Here is a 21649-nt window from a genome sequence, read left to right as displayed (position 1 = left end):
CACTCTTTCGCTATCACGCCTGGGTTCTCTCTTTTGCGATTGAGGAGTGTGCTTTGCATCCTCGCTCCCTTTATCTCCACATAACAGAAACGGCGGCGTCCTCCTTTTCTCTTTCTCATCGGTAAGCCGTATCTATCTCTTTCTGGCTGCTGCCAACTGCTCTATGTCCGCTTCGAGATCGAGATTTTATCACTTGGCTCTTTCTCTTTCTCGTTTTTTAATTTCCAGGGTTTCGAATCTGTATCTTTTATATCCCTTTGATTTTCGAGCAAGTTTGGAACTTAATATATTATTTTGAGGGGATTCGAATTGATGTTTTTTTTACCTCTTTAATGCTTAGCTTTTGTGCTGCTTTGGGGTTTCAAATTACTTGCCTTAGGGTTAGGTAATTTAGTTTTCGTGAATTTGGGATAGCTTGAAAAAAAGTGGCGGGATTAGGGTTCTATAGGCGTGAATAAAGGGTAGCTGGATTGCAATTAGGGTTTTGTATTGTGAAGCTTTGAGTTTTGGATATATGGCCGCTGGGAGACACGGGGGTTATCACGATAATGAATTCAAGGACCGGGAGTCTGATTTTGAACTATTAAAAGAGGATATTGCTTATTCCAAGGATAAATATGATAGAATTGGGAATGGTAATGCTGAAAATGATAGGGGTCAAGTTCATCACTTAAGAGATAGCGCTAGGGTTAGGCAGAAGGATATTAAGGAGACGGGGGTGACTAATGGTAGGTATCGGTCCTCTTCCAGCAGGAGTGATTCAGGAAGTAGTGGTGGTGGTGGTGCCCTAAGGTCACGGAGGTTTGGGTTTACTGTCAGGGCCACTGATAAGGAGCCAGGTGAGTTGTCCAGTGAGAGTGGGTCTGATGATGGCAGTTACCCTGAGTCACATGCTCATAAAGATAGTGAGGTTTTGAAAGTAACACCAGTGGAGAAGAAGAGGAAGTTTTCTCCTGTAGTTTGGGATAGAGATGAAAAGGCTACCAGTAGCTTATCAAAAAGTTGGAGTTCCCCTGCAGCGGCCACTCTCCCTCCACCGCCACCCCTGCCTAAGGCATACCGCCAGTCACCAAATGTTATTCCAGATGGAGGTGTAGAGATCTCTCCTGTTATAAGCAGTAAGAACCTGACTCTGCAGTCTTCTTCACCGCTGAAGGGTTCGGTAGTTAAAGGGTCTGTTGGCAATTCTGCATCCAACTCTCCAGTAGAGTTGGCTTTCTCACTGAAGGGTTCGGTGGTTAAAGGGTCAGTTGGCAATTCTGCATCTGAGTCTTTGATAGAGTTTGCTTCCTCACCAGTGGAGGAGCAATGGAGTAATGACCAGGAAGTACAGCACATAGAAGATGAAGATTATGCTCCAATGAGGAATATATCATCTTCACGATGGGCAGATGGGAACAATTCTCCTGTTGATGAGGGTGAAATTGTGGAGGATCAAGAAGTTCCTAAAAGGAGGAAGGCTCATTTGGAGTCCTCGGATTTCAGAGTACGCAACAAGTCATCGACGCCTGATCTGGGGGATCTTAAAAAAGAAGGATCTGACGCAGCTAGAGGGAGGTCATCTGAATCTGATGAGCGAGGCACCTGTGCTAGGTCTTCAAGTGGGGATGATCATCCTGGTAATGATTCTGGGAGGGACGACTACATGGAGATTGATGACGAACATGATAACAATGATTCTGATACAGATCCTGAGGATGAAGATGAAAATGATTCGCGCGAAACACCAGAACCTGCTGGTCCACCTCAAAGAAGTATAAAAATGCTTCAGGGATGTAGAAGTGTTGATGAGTTTGAGAGATTGAATAAAATAGATGAAGGAACTTATGGTGTTGTATATAGAGCTAGGGACAAGAAAACTGGGGAAATTGTAGCATTGAAGAAGGTAAAGATGGAGAAAGAACGGGAAGGTTTTCCACTGACTTCTCTCAGGGAAATAAACATTCTTCTTTCTTTTCATCATCCGTCAATTGTTGATGTTAAAGAAGTTGTGGTAGGGAGTAACCTTGATAGCATTTTTATGGTGATGGAGTACATGGAACATGACCTTAAAGGACTCATGGAGTCTATGAGACAGCCATTTAGTCAGAGTGAGGTTAAATGCTTAATGCTCCAGTTGTTGGAAGGTACGAAGTATCTTCATGATAATTGGGTGCTTCATCGAGATCTGAAGACATCAAATCTGCTTTTGAACAATCGTGGTGAGTTGAAGATCTGTGACTTTGGGCTGGCTCGTCAATATGGGAGCCCATTGAAACCGTATACCCATTTGGTAGTTACCCTGTGGTACAGGTAAGCTGAACTTGCACATATAATACTCCCACTTGCATAGTTAATATCTTTGGCTAGCTGTTTTGTTTGATTTATTTTGTTTGTGTTAGATATCCTCTTTGTTTTATTGTTTGTATAGGCCTGGATTATTTCGAATTAATCTCTTACTGTTTTTGCAATAGGCTTGTGGTGTCTTTATTTTCAAAGTATTTCTGTGCTATTAGTGTTGAACTTTTTCTGTGGTGTCTGATATTGATGATTGTAAATTGGCACTATTTGCAACTTTTTATCAGTTTGAATCATTTTTTTTCTATTAACACTGGTCATATATAGTCATACGAGTAAAGTGCTATTTGCTAGTAGTACAGTCAACTCCTCAGCTATGTATAAATGTATGATAGAAGGATGGCTTGTTTGTTTGTGGATGTTACCTTTATTGATTATTTGGCATTGAATATGTAGATTGTCTTGTCTCTGCAGCCAGTTATCATAGGAACCTTTTTGGCTGCTGCTGCTTCTATTTCTTTTGAAGTTGACACGTAATATAGACATGCATCAACACCTCGGTGTCATCTGTTTGATGTTCTCTTCCATTTATCCAGGGCGCCAGAACTTCTTTTGGGAGCCAAACAATATTCGACGGCAATTGACATGTGGTCACTTGGCTGCATTATGGCCGAATTGTTATCAAAGGACCCTCTGTTTAATGGCAAAACAGAAGTTGATCAACTTGACAAGGTAAATTAAATTTCCAGAAAGATAATACAAGGTAGACTTATTCAGTTGGTTTCTACTTGCCTGTGATCACTAAAACTTCCACTGCTTTGCTTAGCGAGCAAGCAGTCTAATTACTTCTCCACGGCCCTTTATTATTGCAGATTTTCCGAATCCTTGGTACACCTAATGAGACAATCTGGCCTGGGTTTTCCAAGTTACCTGGAGTGAAGGTCAATTTTGTCAAGCAGCAGTAAGTACTAATTTTGCATGAACTTATTTTTCAAGTTAATGATAACATGCAGTTGTTCTTATGTTTGCTGCTGTTTTCCCAGGCTTCCAGCTGGGTGATTCTGGTCTGGTTATCTGGCCTCCATTGGTGATACTTTTCTGTTACACGTCATTGATTCTTTTTATCATTAACCACCTTATATGTTCCTTTCAGGTATAACCTACTCCGTAAGAAATTTCCAGCAACATCCTTCACTGGATCACCGGTGCTTTCTGATTCTGGATTTGATTTGTTGAACAAGCTTCTAACCTATGATCCTGAGAAGGTAGATTTGCTTTACTGCTAGTTGATTGCTTTTATTTTTTAGTAGAAATAGTATAGTTTATTGCTATAATAACTTAATAAGGCTCATTGCATTTTTCTTGTAGCGAATTACTGCTGAAGCTGCTCTTAACCATGATTGGTTTCGTGAAGTTCCTCTTCCAAAGTCTAAAGATTTTATGCCTACTTTTCCTGCTCAGCATGCTCAAGACAGGTATCTTAGATGGATACAGTTGAGTATTTATTTATCAATCCAGTCCTTGTATTTTATTTCTTTATTCATTTAGGTTATTTCTTGTTATAATTAGGCGTCTCCGAAGAATAATGAAGAGTCCAGATCCTTTAGAAGAGCAGCGGAGAAAGGAGTTGCAACAAGGGGAGTTAGGGACTGGTGGTTTGTTTGGCTGAGAGATTAGTTGGTCAACCTTGGCTCTGAGCTTAATTCTTCCATTTTGCATGCTACTGACACAAGATGAGGTTGAGGTGAGAGATATCCATTGAAAGGAAGTTGCGAACATTGTTTCTGAGACGATCATTTGTACTTTTCTTAGCAGGCCTCTGTGGTGATTTGGGTGAGGAAAATATTTGCCTCCTGCCATCAACCAGTTATGTTTCAGGTTAACTCTGCTCTTCAGCTTTGTTAACATATAGATGTGCCTGGGGCACTGCTTTCATCGCAAGGTGTGGCATAATGGCTTTTCATTTTAAAATATCAGTTTCAGCTGAAACCATGTATGTAACATATTTTCATTGGTACATTGTAAACTAAACATTATACTTAAATTTGGTTTCGGTGATTAGAACAATATTGATTTATTGCCTCCTGCCAGCTCTATTTTCTTCTTCATCTTCACTCTCTCTCTCTCTCTGTTTTTTTTAATATTGACATTGTGTTTGCAAGAAACAGTTGGTGTGAAGTCCTGGAGACGTTCTTAGCTTTTCATTGATGAAGAAATAGGCAATAACATAGAATGTTAAAGGTAATTTGTTGATTTGATTATCTTCGGAATGTTATCCAGAATTTGGATTGTGCTTCCCAACCATATTGTGAAAACTCATAAACAATTGATTCTTAGTCTGTCTATTGTTTTAATTTGTTTTACCGTAACCCTTCAATATTGCTGCCTGTGGATGGCCTCCTTGTTATCTTGATATAAATATGCTATTGCATGTTAAGTTTTCAGTCACAAGTGTGGCCCTGTGAACCGCAGAATTTCAAGAAATAGCTCTTCTACTTTTTGAAGAAAAAGGAGAAACTAAAAAATAAAGAAAGCAACTGTCAGTAATCTAAGGAAAGAATTGTGTAGTGCAAGCTTCTGTCTAATCTTGCTGATAGTTGCAGTTGCAGTGTGGCACCCTTTATCCTTTCCCTGCTGTTGCTAGCCTTGTTTCCCTAGCAAAAAATGTAACTTAGTTTTCTTTGTTATTAGTGGAAAATTTGTTGACTAATGGCAATGACTCATTTGTTGATGATTCGCTAACAATTTGGAAAATGCTGTTTTTAGTTTGATGTCTTTTAATCGCTAAAAGATTTGTTGTTTTCCTAAGCAATAGGTAGTAATTTGGAACTTAAGAGGAAGGGTGAAGCCATTGCATAAAAAATTGACTAGTTCTTCCCTCTACCTGCCTGATTTTCATTGATAGTGGATAGGTCTTGCAGAACTTTTACTTTGTTAAAGGGTATCAATTGTTTGATTTGTTTTTGTATGCTTCTCTCTAATTGAAGAATATATCAGTAGGTGTATTCAAACAGTCATTTTGTCTTAGTTGTTCATTGTTTTTTATGCTGCTATTAGTTGTTCCCCATCAAGTTTCTTATATTGAAATTCTTGAGTATCAAAATTTGAGCAGCATGCGCTGAGCAAATATGACGCCTTTCATCCTGTTTTACATTTGATGATGTGAAAGATGAAGATTTGACCCATCAGAATGCTTTTATGACATTGTCTGTGGATGTCACTGCAGTATCAAAGCTAGCAGGTCGGGGAGGTTACCTGCTGTGGATTTTATAGAACTTTCAGTTAGTTGTCTTCAGGCTCAATAGAGGTACAACACAAACCTCAGATTCATCTGATTGATCTCTTAATATTTGATTCCTTTAGATGTCAATGTACTTCAGGCGAGCTTATTCTTCACGGTTCTCTGTCAATTTTGTTCCTGTGATGGTAATCTTCTGTAGGATTTGGCACTTCTAATCTTTAGGGCCTGCTTCTCAATTGGGTTGGATTTTATTTTATTGTTTTGACGCTGGGAGGGGGGTTGGGTTTACTCTCCTGATAATTCCATCAATATGGCATTTAGGCAAGGACTTGGGCACAACTCTGGCAGGGTTGCATTTTTGATCAATTAGCAATGCACTTCATCAATTGTTTGGAAATTCTTTCATTTATTACTGCAAGCTATGTAGGGGTCCTTTTCCACTTTTAAATCGCATCCTGTTTAAGCTGGCCCATTTTATAGTAAGAAAATATGAAAGCTCCCATTAGGACATTTTATGTTTGTTACCACATGTTGATTTATTCATCTAGGACAAATTAAGTCAGTCTGAGATTATGGTAGCTCTTATAAAATTTTATAGAAAGAATATTGTGTTGTTGGACGTTAACTATCATGAAGAAATTTAATGACATTTTAAATCAAGTGCAATTCTTTTGTTGGTTTTCAGTATTTGTATTAGACCAAAATCCTAAACCACTTGGCAACCCTCAATGTTCTTGCAACACGCTTTATACTGTCTTCAAGATCTGGCAACTGATATTGTGGGACAAAGTACACATTTACCTTAAAGTAAAAAAATGGTAATTAGAACTGGCAAGCTTGTTCAGAAGGTAAGGAGTCCCAGCTTATTTGGGATTGTGTATTTTCTTCCTTCAAGTAAATGTTCAAGCTTCTTTTAGATGAATTTTTAATATAACTACATTTATGCAGAATAAGGATCTTTTGGGACATCACGTAAACGTAAACAAAATTTACAAATTTACATTACCTTTTAAGTGGCTGGTGAACCGTTTGCATTTATGCGTATTGGTTATGGAATATCTGTTGCGTAAGAATAGCGACTGTAACCTCAAGTGATTTGTCATCTTGGTTCACTAGTTGAATAGTTGATGGGGTGCTTGTCATGTGCATAGGTTGTTCAAAGGGTCCCCAGCTTTCATCCTTCCTTGCGTTATGTTCTTCTTAGTTGTTAGATGACCTCAAGTTTATGAAACTAATTAATGGTTTAGCTAGTATTCCATGTGAAGCTTGTGATCAAACAGGTAGATTGTATACTGAGCCAGTGTGTCTGTTACCTAAAGTAATTGTTTGGGTTTTTCTTTTTGGTAGCCAAACTTTTGGTGACCTTTTGAAGCAAAGTGTTAAAAAAAAACTTTCATAGTACAATGCATCTTCCTGCCCGATGATTTTGCATAATGTCAACTACAAAAGTATGTTCCTGTTGATTTAGTTTTTATCATTTGTTGCGGCTGAACTCTGGTTCCTTTCACCAATCCATGCGCGCACACAGAAAAGAGATTCATCCGTTGCAGTCTTCTTTACTCACTGGTGCAGTTTTGTGTTGGGAGTAAATAATTATATTGTTATCCATGCCTAGATGCATGCATATAATAGATGACGCAGGCAGAATGAATGATTTCAAAGCATCCTCTTCTCATTCTGGAACTTTACCCCAAGCAACCTTACGGTCCTGCCTCTTCAAATTTTACTAGTTTTGTACTTTTTATTTGTGGACGTCGCATACATTTTACTATTGTTTGAGATGTCACAGGCAACAAGGATGTGATGGTCATCGTAAGGATTTTCCAACCACCCATGCATTCTCCAAGGGGTTTGATTTGTTACGGTGCGTTTAGCATCTGATGATGCAGTTCAGTGCTTTAGGGGTATGGTTTTTTGTTTCATTGCCTTTCGAAGTAAAATAAAGCCCGCAATTTGTATCTTTTCTATTGCATTTATCTTTATGCAAGTAAAATTTAAATGATTAGAAGCAAATTGAACTTTGCATGATCTCTCCAAACTAATCGTAAACTGGAATCTACATTTAGTAACTGTTTTTGAGTGTGGATTGGTTGTTTTTTAAAGTGTTTTTTATTTAAAAATGTATTAAAATAATATTATTTTTATTTTTAAAAAATTATTTTTGATATAATATATTAAAATGATTTAAAAACATCAAAATATATTAATTAAACTGTGAAATAAAGCCTAGCATAGTCTTGAAGAAACAAAGGAGGAACAAGTGGGGAGCGATAATGGGAGAGCAGTAGAGGTCCTTATCTATGCGATCGCATGGTGGCAGTTGTTCATTGTTTGCCTTTCGCTCCCGTGGTAGGATTAAACAATATTTGAATCCCTTCAAGATTCTGTTCTTGAAGTATAAGCTTTTGCAGGGTAAACCTGCAACGTTTTAAATCATTTTCAAAGTGCACCGTAGGATGTTAATGTTATAAAAGGAATGTTATAGTCATGTACTAGATAATTGTATGCTATGCTGTTGCGTTATGTTAATTTTTTTAATGTAAAAAAATATTTAAATATTTTTAACATATTTTATGTTTTCTAGTAGAAAACAATTCAAATTGAGTGGGGATCGATCGGAGTTGATGAGTTTAAAAATAATTTAAAACATTGTAAAAAATTTAATTATATGTTTTTTTTAACATCAGATATATAAGCATATTGAATTAATCTAGATTAATTCAGGTTAACTTATAAAATATACAAGTTAAATTATGAGATTATGGTACTCCATAGAAAATAAATTATTAATTATTTTTTTAATATAAAAAAAATATTTAGATATTTTTAACATGTTTTATGTTTTCTAGTAGAAAACAATAGAAATTGAGCAGGGATTTATTAGAGTTAACTTGATGAGTTTAAAAATAATTTAAAAAATTATAAAGAATATAGTTTGATTAAAAAAATTCAAGATATGTTTTTTTTAACATTAGAAATGTAAGCATATTGGATTAATCTAGGTTAATTCATGTTAACCTATCAAATGCCCAAGCTAGATTATGAGATTGAGGTACTTCATAGAAAATAAATTAAAATTAAATATGAAATCTAACTTCTAATAAAAAATATTGAAGAATAAAATTAAAAAAAAATTAATTAAAAAAAAATAAAAACAACTGAAGTTAACTTGATTATTAATTTGGATTAATCTAGGTTAACTTGTCAAATGTGCAAGTTAGATTATGAGATTGTGATACTTCATATAAAACAAATCTAAAAAATATTAAAGGGTGAAATCGAAAAAAAAAATCAATAAAAAAAAAGATAAAAAAACAAACAACTCGAGTTAATTTTTTGTTAAAATTGTAATTTTGATCGTGTGACTAGGATAATTCAATTGAAACAAATCATAAAACTTAAAAAAAATATATCAATAAAAAAACTTGGATTAACTATTCAAACCTGTGATAATGTAATGAGATTGATACAACTTTATAAAAAGAAAAAGAAAAATTAAAAATTAAAGTCTAATTCTAAATCAATTAAATGTTAAAGAATGAAATTGAAAAAAAAAACTAAAAAAAACAAAAATTTGAGTTAATGCTTGAGTAGGGATAAACAACTTCAATATTAAAAGATAAAATTAAAATAAAGATAAAAAACAACTTGAATTAACTCAGGTTATTATTCATCAAAATCATAACTTAGGTAATGAGATCGAGATAACTTTATAAAAAAATATAAAAAAATTATAAAGTTTAATCTCAAATCAATCAAATATGAAAGATAAAATTAAAAAAAAATAAAAAATTGACTTGAGTTAATCTTTCAAACTCATAAATTGGATAATAAGATCAGGGTAACCTTATAGAAAATGTATAAAAAATAATCTTAATCAATCAGATTAACCTGCTAAATTTGCAACCAAGATTATTAGATTGTAATAACTCCATTGAAAGAAAATTAAAATAAATTATAAATTTTAATTTTTAATTTATTCATTTTAAAGGTTGAAAATGAAAAAAAAAAATCAATACAAAAATACAATAAAAACAACAAGAGTCTTTCTGAGTTAATCTGTTAAACACGTTACTTGAGTCATAAGATCGTGACAACCTAAAAAGATAAACCAAAATAAATTATAATTTATAATCAACTCAATGTTTAATGATAAAATTTAAAAAATATGAATTAAAAAAGATAAAAAAACTCAAATTAATTAGGTTAATCTACCAAACTTATGATTCGAATAATGAGATCACGATAATTTCATAAAAAATAAATTAAAATAAATTATAAAATTTTAATTTTAATCAATACAATATTAAATAATAAAATTAAAAAAACATCACTTAAAAAAATTCAAAACAATCCACAAAACCTATACCTATACCCTAACAAAATAAAACCCACGTCGTGATTGTTGGTCCTCTTGTGTTGATCTCGAGGACTACAAAATCAAATATGAGGCAAAATAAGGTAAGTAGGTCCTCTTGTGTTGATCCCAAGGACTACAAAGTCAAATATGAGGCAAAATAAGGTAAGTAAATGAAGTTACAGTTGAGGCAACTGGTTAGGTGCTTAGCTGGTATGCTAGAGTCCCCTGCCTAACTGCTAGGAAATTTTTGTAGGAAGGATGCTATACTTGAGAGATATAAATACAAAGAAAATAGAGAACTAAAAAGTTTAGTCCAAGTTTGGTTGGAAATTTCAGGCACAGACGGCGTGTTTGAATTCGATCAGTGAGAACTGAGAATTTCTCCTTTTTTGTAATGAGCAACGTAACTTGGTTCTCTTGTTCTCTTACAACGTTGTTGCTGTCGGACATGAAGTTGTTCAAAAAGCTTACAGGTGTCAAAATCTCCAATTTAGAAAATGCAATCTCTTCCGTCCGTGTTTCAAGGGGAAAACGGTCCGTGTCTCCATGTAAGGCTTTGTCTTGACCCATGACAAAAATGAGGGCGGCACGGTCATTTTCCACTTTGAAACGTAACGTTACTGGAATACAAATCAAAATTCGCATGGTATTTAGCATTTCCAAGCTTGACAATGTTGCTTATCCCTACAGAGTGAATTATTATTATTATTATTTTAACATGAGATATTTGGATAATTTATGTGCATTATAATTAATCTTTAAATTTATTAAACACTCTATCAATTTAATAAATAAATAAATAAAATATCACAAGAATAACAAATATATATATAAAAAATCAAATCCAGATACTTTTTTAAAAAAATTCTTCCATAATCACTATACTACGACCTAAAATAATAATAATAATAATTATCATTATTATTGTAATCCCTTTTTTTTTATAAGTAATTATTATTGTAATCCCCGATGGCTATAGGCAGTATAAAATGTCAAAATCAATGACTCCGTAGAGTCTCTCCCTTTGAGTGTGACCACTAGCTACTCGTCGTTTATTTCCAATCCTACACTGTAATTAACTAACTAACTAATTAATTAATTAATAAACTATTAAGGCCTCCATTAAATAGCTTCATTGCACCGCACCCTCCTTCAGTCCACGACTCAAACCAAACCAAACACTCATTTGAACTGAACATGGAGAATCAACCAGCAACGTTAATCGATCCAAAAAGCGGCTTCTGCTCAAAGACCAACACCTACCACTCCCTCAGACCTCACCTCCAACTCCCTCCGATCACCACTCCTGTTTCCGCTACCGAATACGCATTCTCTCTCCTCCTTCATTCCTTCCCTTCACCGCCACAAACCACCGCTCTCCTCGACGCTGTCACTGGCCACCGCATTTCCTTCCCTGAACTCATTCACTTTACCGAAACCCTAGCCTCCTCTCTTCTCAACCGTTTTCGCCTTAAAAAAGGCGACACCGCTTTTATTCTCTCTCCAAACTCTATCCACATTCCGATCCTCTACTTCTCTCTCTTCTCTCTCGGCATTGTTATCTCTCCTTCAAATCCGCTTTCCTCTGAACAGGAGATTCTCCACCAAACCAATCTCTCTAAACCTGTCATCGCTTTTGTCACGTCACAGACTGCTCACAAAATCCCTGACTCGGTTAAGAAAACGATCCTCCTCGACTCGCCAGAGTTTGAATCGCTTATGACGAGTCAGACTCAAGGCACAGTTAATGGATTGGAACGAGTTAGGATTTATCAATCGGACCCGGCAGCGATTCTCTACTCCTCGGGGACAACAGGGAGATTCAAAGGAGTGTTGCTGACACACCGGAACTTCATATCCATGCTGGCTGGTACAATTGCGACTCGCGGCGCGAAGAGTAAGATCACTGCTGTCACTTTGTGTACGGTGCCATACTTCCACGCGTACGGTTTTGTATACTGTTTAAGATTGGCAGCGATGGGGGGCACGCTGGTGTCCATGGGGAGGTTTGATTTAAGTGGGATGCTGAGTGCGATTCAAGACTATAGGGTGAGCCACGTGGCATTGGCACCACCGGTGGTAGTGGCGATGGTTAAAAATATTGGAGCAATGGATGGCTATGATTTGAGCTCTCTTGAAGTGGTGGCATGTGGGGGAGCTCCTCTAAGGAGAAGTGTCCTTGAGCTGTTTAAGGAAAGGTTTCCCAATGTGCATATTGCCCAGGTTATTATTCTTGTTATTATTTTATTTGAATTTTGATTAGTATATATGCATGAAGAATTGAGATTGGATAATTAATGACTTAATGAACACAATTTTGTAATATTGCTTTTGATTTTGATTTTTATTTTGTTAAGAGCTTATTGGAGCAGTAGTTTATGCTGATGCTGATGATGTTAATTGTCGATTAACCTTAATGACGTGAAGGGATATGGGCTGACAGAAACAACGGCCCGAATATTTGCAACAGTAGGGCCTCAAGAATGTGAAGTCATTGGAGCAACAGGAAAGCTTATATCAAATTGCCAGGCAAAGATTGTTGATCCATACACCGGTGTCTCTCTTCCCCCTTTCAGTCCCGGGGAGCTTTGGGTTAGAGGAGACACTATTATGAAAGGTAATCGTTCGTCTTCCTCATGACATTTGTTTTAGTGCATTAGATGTACAGAGCACCAGTGTTAAGTCTATTCTGTCGTGATGGATTAAATTGCGAGAGATCAGGCCTGGTCAACTAGGATGTAGTTTTCACCTTGGTTTGCATGAATTTGCATCATTCTAGCGTAGGTTACGTTGGCGATGACAAAGCAACTGCTTCAACTTTGGATTCCGGAGGATGGTTGAGAACTGGGGACCTTTGTTATATCGACAAGGAAGGCTTCTTGTTTTTCGTGGATCGTATTAAGGAACTGATCAAATGCAAAGGCTACCAGGTTTATACCTCTATCTTTGCTGTTGGGCTCATTACTATTACTGCTGCACATGAGATTCAGACGTCAAATGATAAGTTCAAGTGGTTTTTTTTTCTCTATAACTCGCATAACTTTGATCAATAGTTGCATGCTGCATGTGCAAATTTGTGATTGCATTAGGTTGCCCCTGCAGAACTTGAGCATCTGCTCCAATCGAATCCAGATATCATTGAGGCAGCTGTAATTCCGTAAGCCATTCATTTTTATCAGCTCCACAATGTTCAAGGATTTATCGCTTACTTTTTCAAGTTCATTTTTGTGTTAGGGCTGTTTTAAGTTTCATCTTGTACATTGCAGGTATCCTGACGAGGAAGCAGGTCAAGTGCCTGTGGCCTTTGTGGTAACACAAAATGGAAGCGTTATTGACGAATCAACAATCAAGGATTTTGTTGCCAGACAGGTACTTGCTAAAATCCCATATACGATGATGATACCAGAAGAATTAAAAACCCTGTTTCATGTGTTATCTTTCATCTGATCTTCCAAACATTTTTGTTGCAGGTTGCACCATACAAGAGATTACGACGAGTGATGTTCATTGAATCATTACCTAGGAATGCCACCGGTAAGGTGCTGAGAAAGGAACTAATCAATCTTGCGTTATCGAATGCTACCCCTAAGTTGTAAATTTCATTATATGATTGATGGACCTTGCAATTATATCAAGGATCATTGTGCTGGTTTTGAAAAGTTATGGATTGAAGTGTTACCATTTTAAAGTCTAAAAAGCTCCAATTCTCCAAAAATGCCTACCATCACCAATTTACATATTCCGCTCATAATCGCCTACTAATCTACATAACAACTCTGGTGAAATCTTTATACAGACAATTGTGAATTCCTACCATCACCAAGCCCTGAGCATGCAAGGAACTTCCATTTTTAATTGACCATCGCACATCTAAAATCATTGATACCACACACATATATTGGTCCTCAAACTTTAAATATGAGTCCGATAAGCTTCTAATTTGTTAATTTGACATCATATCCTACGTTTGCAAAGCTCTAAATATGGATCCATAGAAATTGCGTCCATGCTTAACATTTTATTGCAGATGCTAACTAAACAAGCTCTTCGAGAAAGAAAATGGTAGTTGCTAAGCCAAGGCTATAATGACTTCAAACCAGGCTAACCTTTTAGATAGAAATGCTATTGGGGATTCCTCGACCCGTTACTCCAGGGCCTGAAGTGGGAAGGAGCAGTTCATATGGCGGAACACCTGCACCACTTCTGTTCTTAAGGCGGACATCCTTATTTCTTAAATGTATTATCCCTTCAATTTCCTCCAATCGAGCAGAAAATCTGTTGAACAGCTCTACTATGTCATGGTCATTTATCCAATGGCTGTGCAAATGGCTCACCTGACCCAAGTACTCTTCATCTGGGGAGTGCGTAGAAAGAGGGTCCTGAGTAGCCATTACTTTGGTGGCTTGAAGTTGAGTTGGCAAAGAAGACAGGAAAGTGAGCTGAGGATTTCGGATGAACTTTTCGTAATCCTGCTCATTTTCTAGTGGGATGAGTTTTCGCATGAGGGTAGGACGATTAGGCACGTACCCTCCAAAGGGGTACTGCCCAAAGTTTATAGCAGCATGCTGCCCTGATGCAATCCAGATGATTGTTGTCAGTATGCCAGATAAATCTTCTTTCGTATTGAGTTTAGGCCACCATGGTTCACTCCTCTTGTCGAAATGACCTTTATTTTTTATCTCATCCCACCAGGCTTGGAGCTCAATATCAGACTTGACAAGGTTAGGCTCAGAGTAGAAGTGATCAACATAAGATTCTACATATTCTTTTATGGCTGACCAAATGAGGAGCCCGTCTGAAGCATAGGGGTAGTCTTCTATCACAAGTCTCACACCACAAGGCATTGAAGGATCCTCCACTGCCATTCCCCTGAAAGTTTCATCACAAGTAACAGCTTTTTGATCATTTATTCTACAAGAAAGCTGGCAATAAGATCACGGCATTTGATGTTTAGAAACAGTAATACACTAAATGCATGAAAAAACAAAAGGGTTTATGAAACTAAAATGCATTACAGTTTTACCTACGAACAAGATCTGCTGGCAATGCCTCCATGTCAAACCGCCACATATTCTGGTAAGCTGCAGAGCTAATCTCCATGGAATACTTTCCAGGACTGAAACAAGTCTCAATTATTCCTCCTCCATTTATTAAGCTTTGCCGTGCAATTGCATTAATTTCAAGAGTATAGCGCATATGAGGATGGAGCAATTTGTAAATGGGGTGCATTGCACTAAGCTGTCTGTGAGTTGCAATTATGTAAGTCTCCATGCAAGCATGAGTTCTCAACCTGAAGATTCGAAAAAACACACACGTAAGAGATGCGCGTGCCTTGATTTTCAAATTTCATCAAGTACAATCCATTCTTTTACCAGTGATTTACTAGCTGATGGACACCAGCATCATTTGAGCAGACATGAGCTTTGGCTAGTTTCCAAATCCAATGTGTTGTGGCATCATGCCCATGAGTGCAAACACGTTTTTCTCCAGGTGAAGAGGGTGATGGAGGAAGTGAAAGCTCAATAGCTATTGGCCTTAGCATATTAGCTCGGTCATGAAAGAAAACAGTCCTTGATGCATAAGCTTTTCTCCCTGGCAAGGAGTTCATCTTCTCCATAAATGGCAAAAGCGTATCATGGTGATCGAGTATAAATAACCTATTCTCTTCAGTTGCCTGTATCATCAAGTATCAGAAACCAGAATTAGAGGAATCCAGTTTTTCAGCGCAAACTGGTTTCAATTTTATTTTTTTTAATTTTGTGGAATTTCAACCAGAAAAAAGAAGATGAAAATTGAAGGCATGAATCACCACATGTTTATTCTTTCTCCAGATTCAGAACAATGGAAACAGGTTTCTGTGAATGTACTAGGAATGCAGCGAATAATGCATGATACAGGTACCTTTTCCACACTCATTCCATCAAGTTCTTGCTCTATTAATTTCTTTGTGAGTGCTGATTCCGGAGGGCCATAAACAGCAGGATCCAGTTTGCTGAGAATTGGAAATTCCTGTAAAATTCAAACAGCTTACAGAGTAAGCGACATGGCAAAAAAAATTCAACCTGTAAAAAGTGACAAGTTGCGTGTGATTTCAAATACCACCTTTAAAATCTCAATGTTCACTGGATTCACCCCAGCCAAAGTCTGGCGTGCAAACTCACTGTCACGCAACCATGCAAATCTATCTCCTGGGCAGATATAACAGACAAGGTGAAAACGAGAAGGATAGAATTGACTTGAGACTACAAAGTGCTTTTCAGATGTAATTCCAAGATAACAGCCTAATCGCTGTAGTATAAAAAAGGCATGCAGAAAAGACGGAGGAAGAAAAAGAGCTTACGTTTTATAACAATTGGGGTATCATATTTCAGCAGCCTTTCACCAACGCTAAGAACCTGTTTCATAAGATTTCCCAAAAAGGAATTTTGAGCTATTTCATTTAGCTCGTCAGATTTCAAAACAAAACCATCATTATATAGCTTATCAATATCGGAGAAGCACGTGAAGGGAATGTCTGAACTAGACAATGTTGCAGAAATTGCTGGAATAAGATTGTGAAGCAGAGCTTTCAACCTTCCAGTAGAGAACGTGTTTTGCTTGATCTCCTCGAAAGTTTCATCCCTAGGCACATACACTGGATGTGGCTTTTCAACTCGAGTTTCACAATTCGGATCTAAATCAATTCATTCAAGGCAATGCATAACCAATCAGAATAGCATTGAAAAAATGTCAGGAAGTTGTTCAAATGAAAATTCTCAGGAGAACACTATACCTTTCTTGGTTGGAGATCTACCAGTTCTACAGCGCCTAGGATAAGGCCACTTCTCACAGCCCAGGGCCGGTCTAGCAAGCTCTTCATCCTTGTCAGGATTACCCAAATCATTATAAAGAGCATAATCATAAATTCTATCATGAGGCTTTCTCTTGCCCTTTCCATTACCACGAAGGCTGAGCAAGTCCTCACGCCGTAGATCTTTAATACCAGGTGGTGTTTGTGATGGTAGATATGCCTGTACACAACAACGTGCACATCGCGTAAGCAGAATGGAATACAAAAATTTAGTAGAGAGAGAAAAAAGCCTGGTAAACAACACTCACTTGATTTCTGAAGATAATTCTGTCATCAGGGTTATCTTTGCACGAATGAATCCATGTATTTGCAGGGAAGAAAATGGGACCTTCATCAAAACCATGAACTACAATCTCCATCAAGTATACCTCCTTGCCATGAAGATTGGAAACAAGAATTGCTCCAGGATTCCCAAAATCGAAGGGAACAGTAAAATCAGCTGCATATTCAAAGATATGCTCGTTATTTGATGGCTTTGGTAACCACCCCCTCACAAAAGCCCTTACACTCTTCCCTGAATTGGTTTCTGCAAGAACAACAAAGCCATAAACACTCAGAAAGTTAAAAACATGACATATTATAACATGGTCATGTATACCCAAATCTAATAAAACATTGAAAAAAAAAACAGATCATGATCTGTCCTTTAGTTACACAGATAGGCTTTTTTGCTTTGTCTAACCATATGAATAAAAAAATAAAGAAAGAAGCTTTGATCACTATTCACTAAAAATAAGTAACGACCACTCAACATTAAAAAAAATACCAAAAACAGTACTTCAAATCAAGATCTGTAGCGATGTAATGAAACTGCAAAGCAAAGTTTGAAATGCACCCCAGAATCCCACAGCTCATGTACTTGCTTTTCAAAAATATCCAAGCTTTTAACTTTTTAGCGCACAGAAAACATTAAAACAAACAAAAATCACAAAAAAAAAAAGTTCTTTCAAGTAAGAGAATATGTACTACCAATTACCAGGATCAATCTCCTCACTGACAAGTTGAATCGAGATCCCTCTACCAATCCCATTAATGAAATATTCCCATTGATCCTCAAGCTTTTCATTGATCTTCTCTTTCATCTTCTTTCTTATAGTGATCACTGCCCTCACATCTATCCCTCCTCTCCCTAATTTATCACTAGTACTCGATAACACAGTACCGTTGACTTCTTTATTATCAGCTTCCTTATGAGGTTGCTCCAAAGCCTTGTCATCATTGCTTATCACTGCCCGGATGGAACCGGGCGTACAAATGACCTTTGATCCAGATGGAACCCGGGTTTGCCAGAAAAACCCACGTTTCCAGGTCCTGGATGCCGCTGTAGATCTCCGGAAAGCAAGCTCTGGCTTGAAAGGAGAATATACTTGTTTCACTGCATACATAGTGATGAAAAGAAAGTTTAAAGACAACTAATAAGGCAAAAAAATGATGTTGCTTGGTGCTGGAAGAACCGATGGAGCTGCCCTGCCTGAGACAGGGAGGGATAGACTTCTGCCTGTATAAACTGCGTGGACTGAGTAAGTGTCCGAGTGAGAGAGCCAGTCTATAATTGTAAAGTCCACTACGTACTATGGTTCCTTTCTTGTTATCCTTCGATGTCTTCATTAATAATGTTTGTGAAGATGAAGTTGAGTTGCACGCTCTCAGACTCAGTTAATTGAGCGTGGAGACACGTGCCAATGATGTAGCTGGAGTGTGAGACGCTTCCAAGTCAATTTCTGATAGGGACTTTACAAGCAGAACAAATACTATAATACTGCACGATCTCGGGACTTGCTATATTTTTTAATTATATATATATATATAAATATAAATATATATATATATATATAGCCACATGTTTTTTTAGATAAAAAATTCTAAATATATATAAAAAATGTATACATACATTTAATTGAATAAATTAAAAATTATGTGTTAAAAAAAATTAAAAAAAATTAAGTTGTATATGATAATTAACATATTTAATTTTGTAAGATGAAATATTTATTTAGTTATATTTATTAAATTTATTTATTAAAGTAAGTCTTTTATTCATCCATATAATAATAGCAATAAACATTCACATTGATCAATTAAATAAAAGAAAAAAATATAATAAAATACTGCATATATTAAAAAAATTATCTGAAAATAAATATATTTTTATTTTCAAGAATAAATTTCATATATATATAATAAAAAAATATATAGATAAATGAAAATAACATCTTCAAAAATTAAACACACAAAATAATTAAAGAAATTTCCTATCAAAAAAGTTAAACAAGGAAAAAAAATTCAAAGATGAGAAATATTAATTAAAAATTATTTAAAAAAAATATATTAAAAAAGGAGGTTAAGTAAGCAAAAGAAATATTCAAATATTAATTGAAATATAAATCTAAAAAGTATATATTAAAAAAGGAAAGGAAAGAAAATTTGTGAGGATTGTTATCTTTGTTTTCTTTCTTCCTTTATATATATATATATATATGAACGAGATTGGTATCTTGCTGAAAAGAGTCACACACTGCACCTTTCTCGTTCTCTTTCTTTTTCTAGTTTGGGTATAGCAATGAAATGCTAGTATTTTTCTCTCTGGGATATGCTCGAGAAAGGTATAGCTTTTTTGATGTGGTGGCTTTTGCTTGTTGCTTGTGGCTGTTACTAATTATTATGGCTATAAGAAATTATTTGGTGATATCTTTTATTAGTTTTTATTTATTTATATATATATTATACTATATTTAAGAGTCTGAAATAAAATAAAGCAAGTAAAAATTATTTGGACCAGGCTTATGTGGTCAAGGTTAAAAGGAGGGATTTATGAAGCTTAATTAAAAGTTTATAGAGTTAGATAAAGTTATTGAATAAAATAGTAAAAGCGCGAGGTTTCATTTGGGTAGTGCCGTGTGATTCTCTCTTCCCTGGCGCCCATTGCGGCATTGCCCAGCAGAATATGTCTCGTGATAGATTAATATATACACCCACCCAAACACACATCGATTTTCAGGCACCATTATTAAACCTTAATCTCGCTTCGCTGGTCGACTCAGTACTTGATCGCCCGACTCCTAACCCATACCAAGCTGTGAAAAGAGTTAATTTCAAGTTAATCCGATTATCTGGTAAATTAATTTACGATTATTTTATAAAACATGGCTTGAAGGATTGACATGGGTGACCTGAAATCTTGTCCGGTTTCAACCTCCTTGAAGTCGTAGTTGGTCTAGTTAAATTCGAGAGAGACCCTAATCTGAAATTCAAAATTGAATAAAACCTAGATTTTTTAAAAATATTTTTATTTTTAACAAATCTTAAACTTTAAAAATTAAAAATTAATTTATAAATATTTTTCTTCATAATTTTTTTAATAACACATATCTATATAAATTGTTTTTTATTTTTTTAATATGAAATAACTATATTACTCTTTATGTCTCATATTTTATTTTTTTTATAGCCTATATTCACTTGTATTATTTCAAAACTTTTTTATATGGGATAATAGAACCTCAAATATAATTTTTTTATTTATTTTTCTAGGTTTAATTGGGTCAACCCATGTGATCCTGAACTTAATCAGTCAACCCTTAAACCAATTTTAATAATTATGATTAATAATTTACACTCACATAAATTATTTCAAAACATTTTTATGTAAAATATTAGAATCTCAAATATAATTTTTATTTTATTTGTTTAGATTTAACTGGGTTAATCCTTGTGATCTTGAACTCGACCACTCAACTCTTAGATTAATTTTAATAACTATGTCTATAACTCATCATCGTAAAACATAATTTGATTTTAATTTTTTTTAAAATAATATTATTTTAATATTTTAAAAGAATAAAAAAATTAAAATAATATCATTTTAACCTTTAAAAAATAAAAACAATATTATTATAAATTATCCGAATCACCTCATATTATCCTACCCAAATGATCCATAACCCGGGCTGGAGTTAATGACTTCACTTTCAGGTAATTGTTGACCGAGATAGGTACATATTTTGTGACACCTCAGGTAACTATACTCGAGCGAAGCAATGTATGGCATTCAAACTATACTTTAAAACCTGAATAACACGAATTAAATATAGAGCACGATGTGCTATTATATACTTAAATACACCAAGCTTCTCAAATTAGTGATGGTGGAAGATGATTGGTCTCACACCCTCCTCTTCAAGTAATCCAAAGCGCGTAGGTGTGCTCGTCCCAACACTTGTTTCACACTTCCACTTGGACTTTGCTCCACTTGACTCCTTGCATGCAATAAACTTAATTAAGAGTTGAGACCATGGGCATAACTTGCATGTGGAACACGAAATTAATTAATTAATTAATTCATGAGATCTTCCACTTTGGTGTCATGATCCACGTATAATTTGTCTTTGTTGTCCGTGACTTACTGTTTGTTTTTTTATTTTAGAAATTATTTTTTATTTGCTTTAAATTAATAATTTTTTAGTATTTTCAGATAATTTTAATGTTTTAATATTAAAAATAATTCAAGAATAATAATAATTATTTTACTTTTAAACACACATGAAATCCATGCTTATCATATAACTAATAGTAGAAGATCGCTTTCCTTGATACCAAACTGTTTGAAAGTGACCATTAATGAACTCTTATTCGTAATCCAACCTCTTGTGCTTGATTCAATGACCCAGTTGTGAGCCTCATCTCCTAGCTGGCAGGGCAGCTTCCATAATTGCTAGTAAATAAAAGAGTAATTGTGTTTATCAGTCTCACATGCTCAAAGAAATAATAATAATAATAATAAAAAAAAAAAACTTCAGGGGCGTTAATTTAGTTTGTACCTCCATTTCCATAATTAGAAAAAATAGCATATTTCTAACACAATATTATAATGGAAAAAATTAGCCTGGGGTGCACTTCAACTATATTTTTAAAAATTTTAATC

General features: G+C 35.4%; 3 protein-coding genes across 16 annotated transcripts; 2 read left to right on the top strand and 1 right to left on the bottom strand.

The window, feature by feature from the left end:
* Positions 1-12: 12 nt before the first annotated feature.
* LOC105137490 (cyclin-dependent kinase G-2-like) lies at positions 13-7478 on the top strand. Of its 14 annotated transcripts, none has more exons than XR_844608.1 (9): positions 13-2292; positions 2874-3009; positions 3150-3238; positions 3321-3341; positions 3431-3542; positions 3646-3752; positions 3847-4270; positions 4446-4518; positions 5390-6045. XR_844608.1 is itself a non-coding variant. In XM_011043246.1 (6 exons), exons 1-6 carry the CDS (start codon positions 515-517, stop codon positions 3944-3946), a joined length of 2322 nt encoding a protein of 773 aa, XP_011041548.1. In that variant the 5' UTR covers positions 15-514; the 3' UTR covers positions 3947-4373. The 14 variants fall into 14 exon arrangements, 1 of the variants encoding a protein (XP_011041548.1); XR_844601.1 differs by lacking the exon at positions 3321-3341 and adding an exon at positions 7308-7478 and having other exon boundaries at positions 15-2292; positions 5390-5584; XR_844600.1 differs by lacking the exon at positions 3321-3341 and having other exon boundaries at positions 15-2292; positions 5390-5584; positions 5658-6119.
* Positions 7479-11010: 3532 nt separating this feature from the next.
* On the top strand, positions 11011-13593 carry LOC105137489 (4-coumarate--CoA ligase-like 9). The gene is made up of 6 exons (XM_011043245.1): positions 11011-12101; positions 12306-12495; positions 12663-12808; positions 12968-13035; positions 13145-13247; positions 13349-13593. Exons 1-6 carry the CDS (start codon positions 11076-11078, stop codon positions 13472-13474), a joined length of 1659 nt encoding a protein of 552 aa, XP_011041547.1. The 5' UTR covers positions 11011-11075; the 3' UTR covers positions 13475-13593.
* A 118-nt stretch (positions 13594-13711) lies between these two features.
* Positions 13712-18327, bottom strand: LOC105137488 (lipoxygenase 6, chloroplastic-like). The gene is made up of 9 exons (XM_011043243.1): positions 17705-18327; positions 16977-17254; positions 16651-16888; positions 16219-16551; positions 15981-16066; positions 15780-15887; positions 15251-15552; positions 14902-15168; positions 13712-14747 (listed from the first exon to the last, which is right to left on the bottom strand). The coding sequence occupies exons 1-9, from the start codon at positions 18111-18113 to the stop codon at positions 13988-13990; spliced, it is 2781 nt and encodes a 926-aa protein (XP_011041545.1). The 5' UTR covers positions 18114-18327; the 3' UTR covers positions 13712-13987.
* Positions 18328-21649: the final 3322 nt, after the last annotated feature.

This window comes from Populus euphratica, unplaced genomic scaffold (assembly GCF_000495115.2).
Source record: "Populus euphratica unplaced genomic scaffold, PopEup_1.0 scaffold81.1, whole genome shotgun sequence".
Taxonomy (NCBI): domain Eukaryota; kingdom Viridiplantae; phylum Streptophyta; class Magnoliopsida; order Malpighiales; family Salicaceae; genus Populus; species Populus euphratica.
The sequence above is the reverse complement of the archived record's forward strand: the minus strand, read 5'-3'. Positions and strand labels throughout refer to the sequence as shown.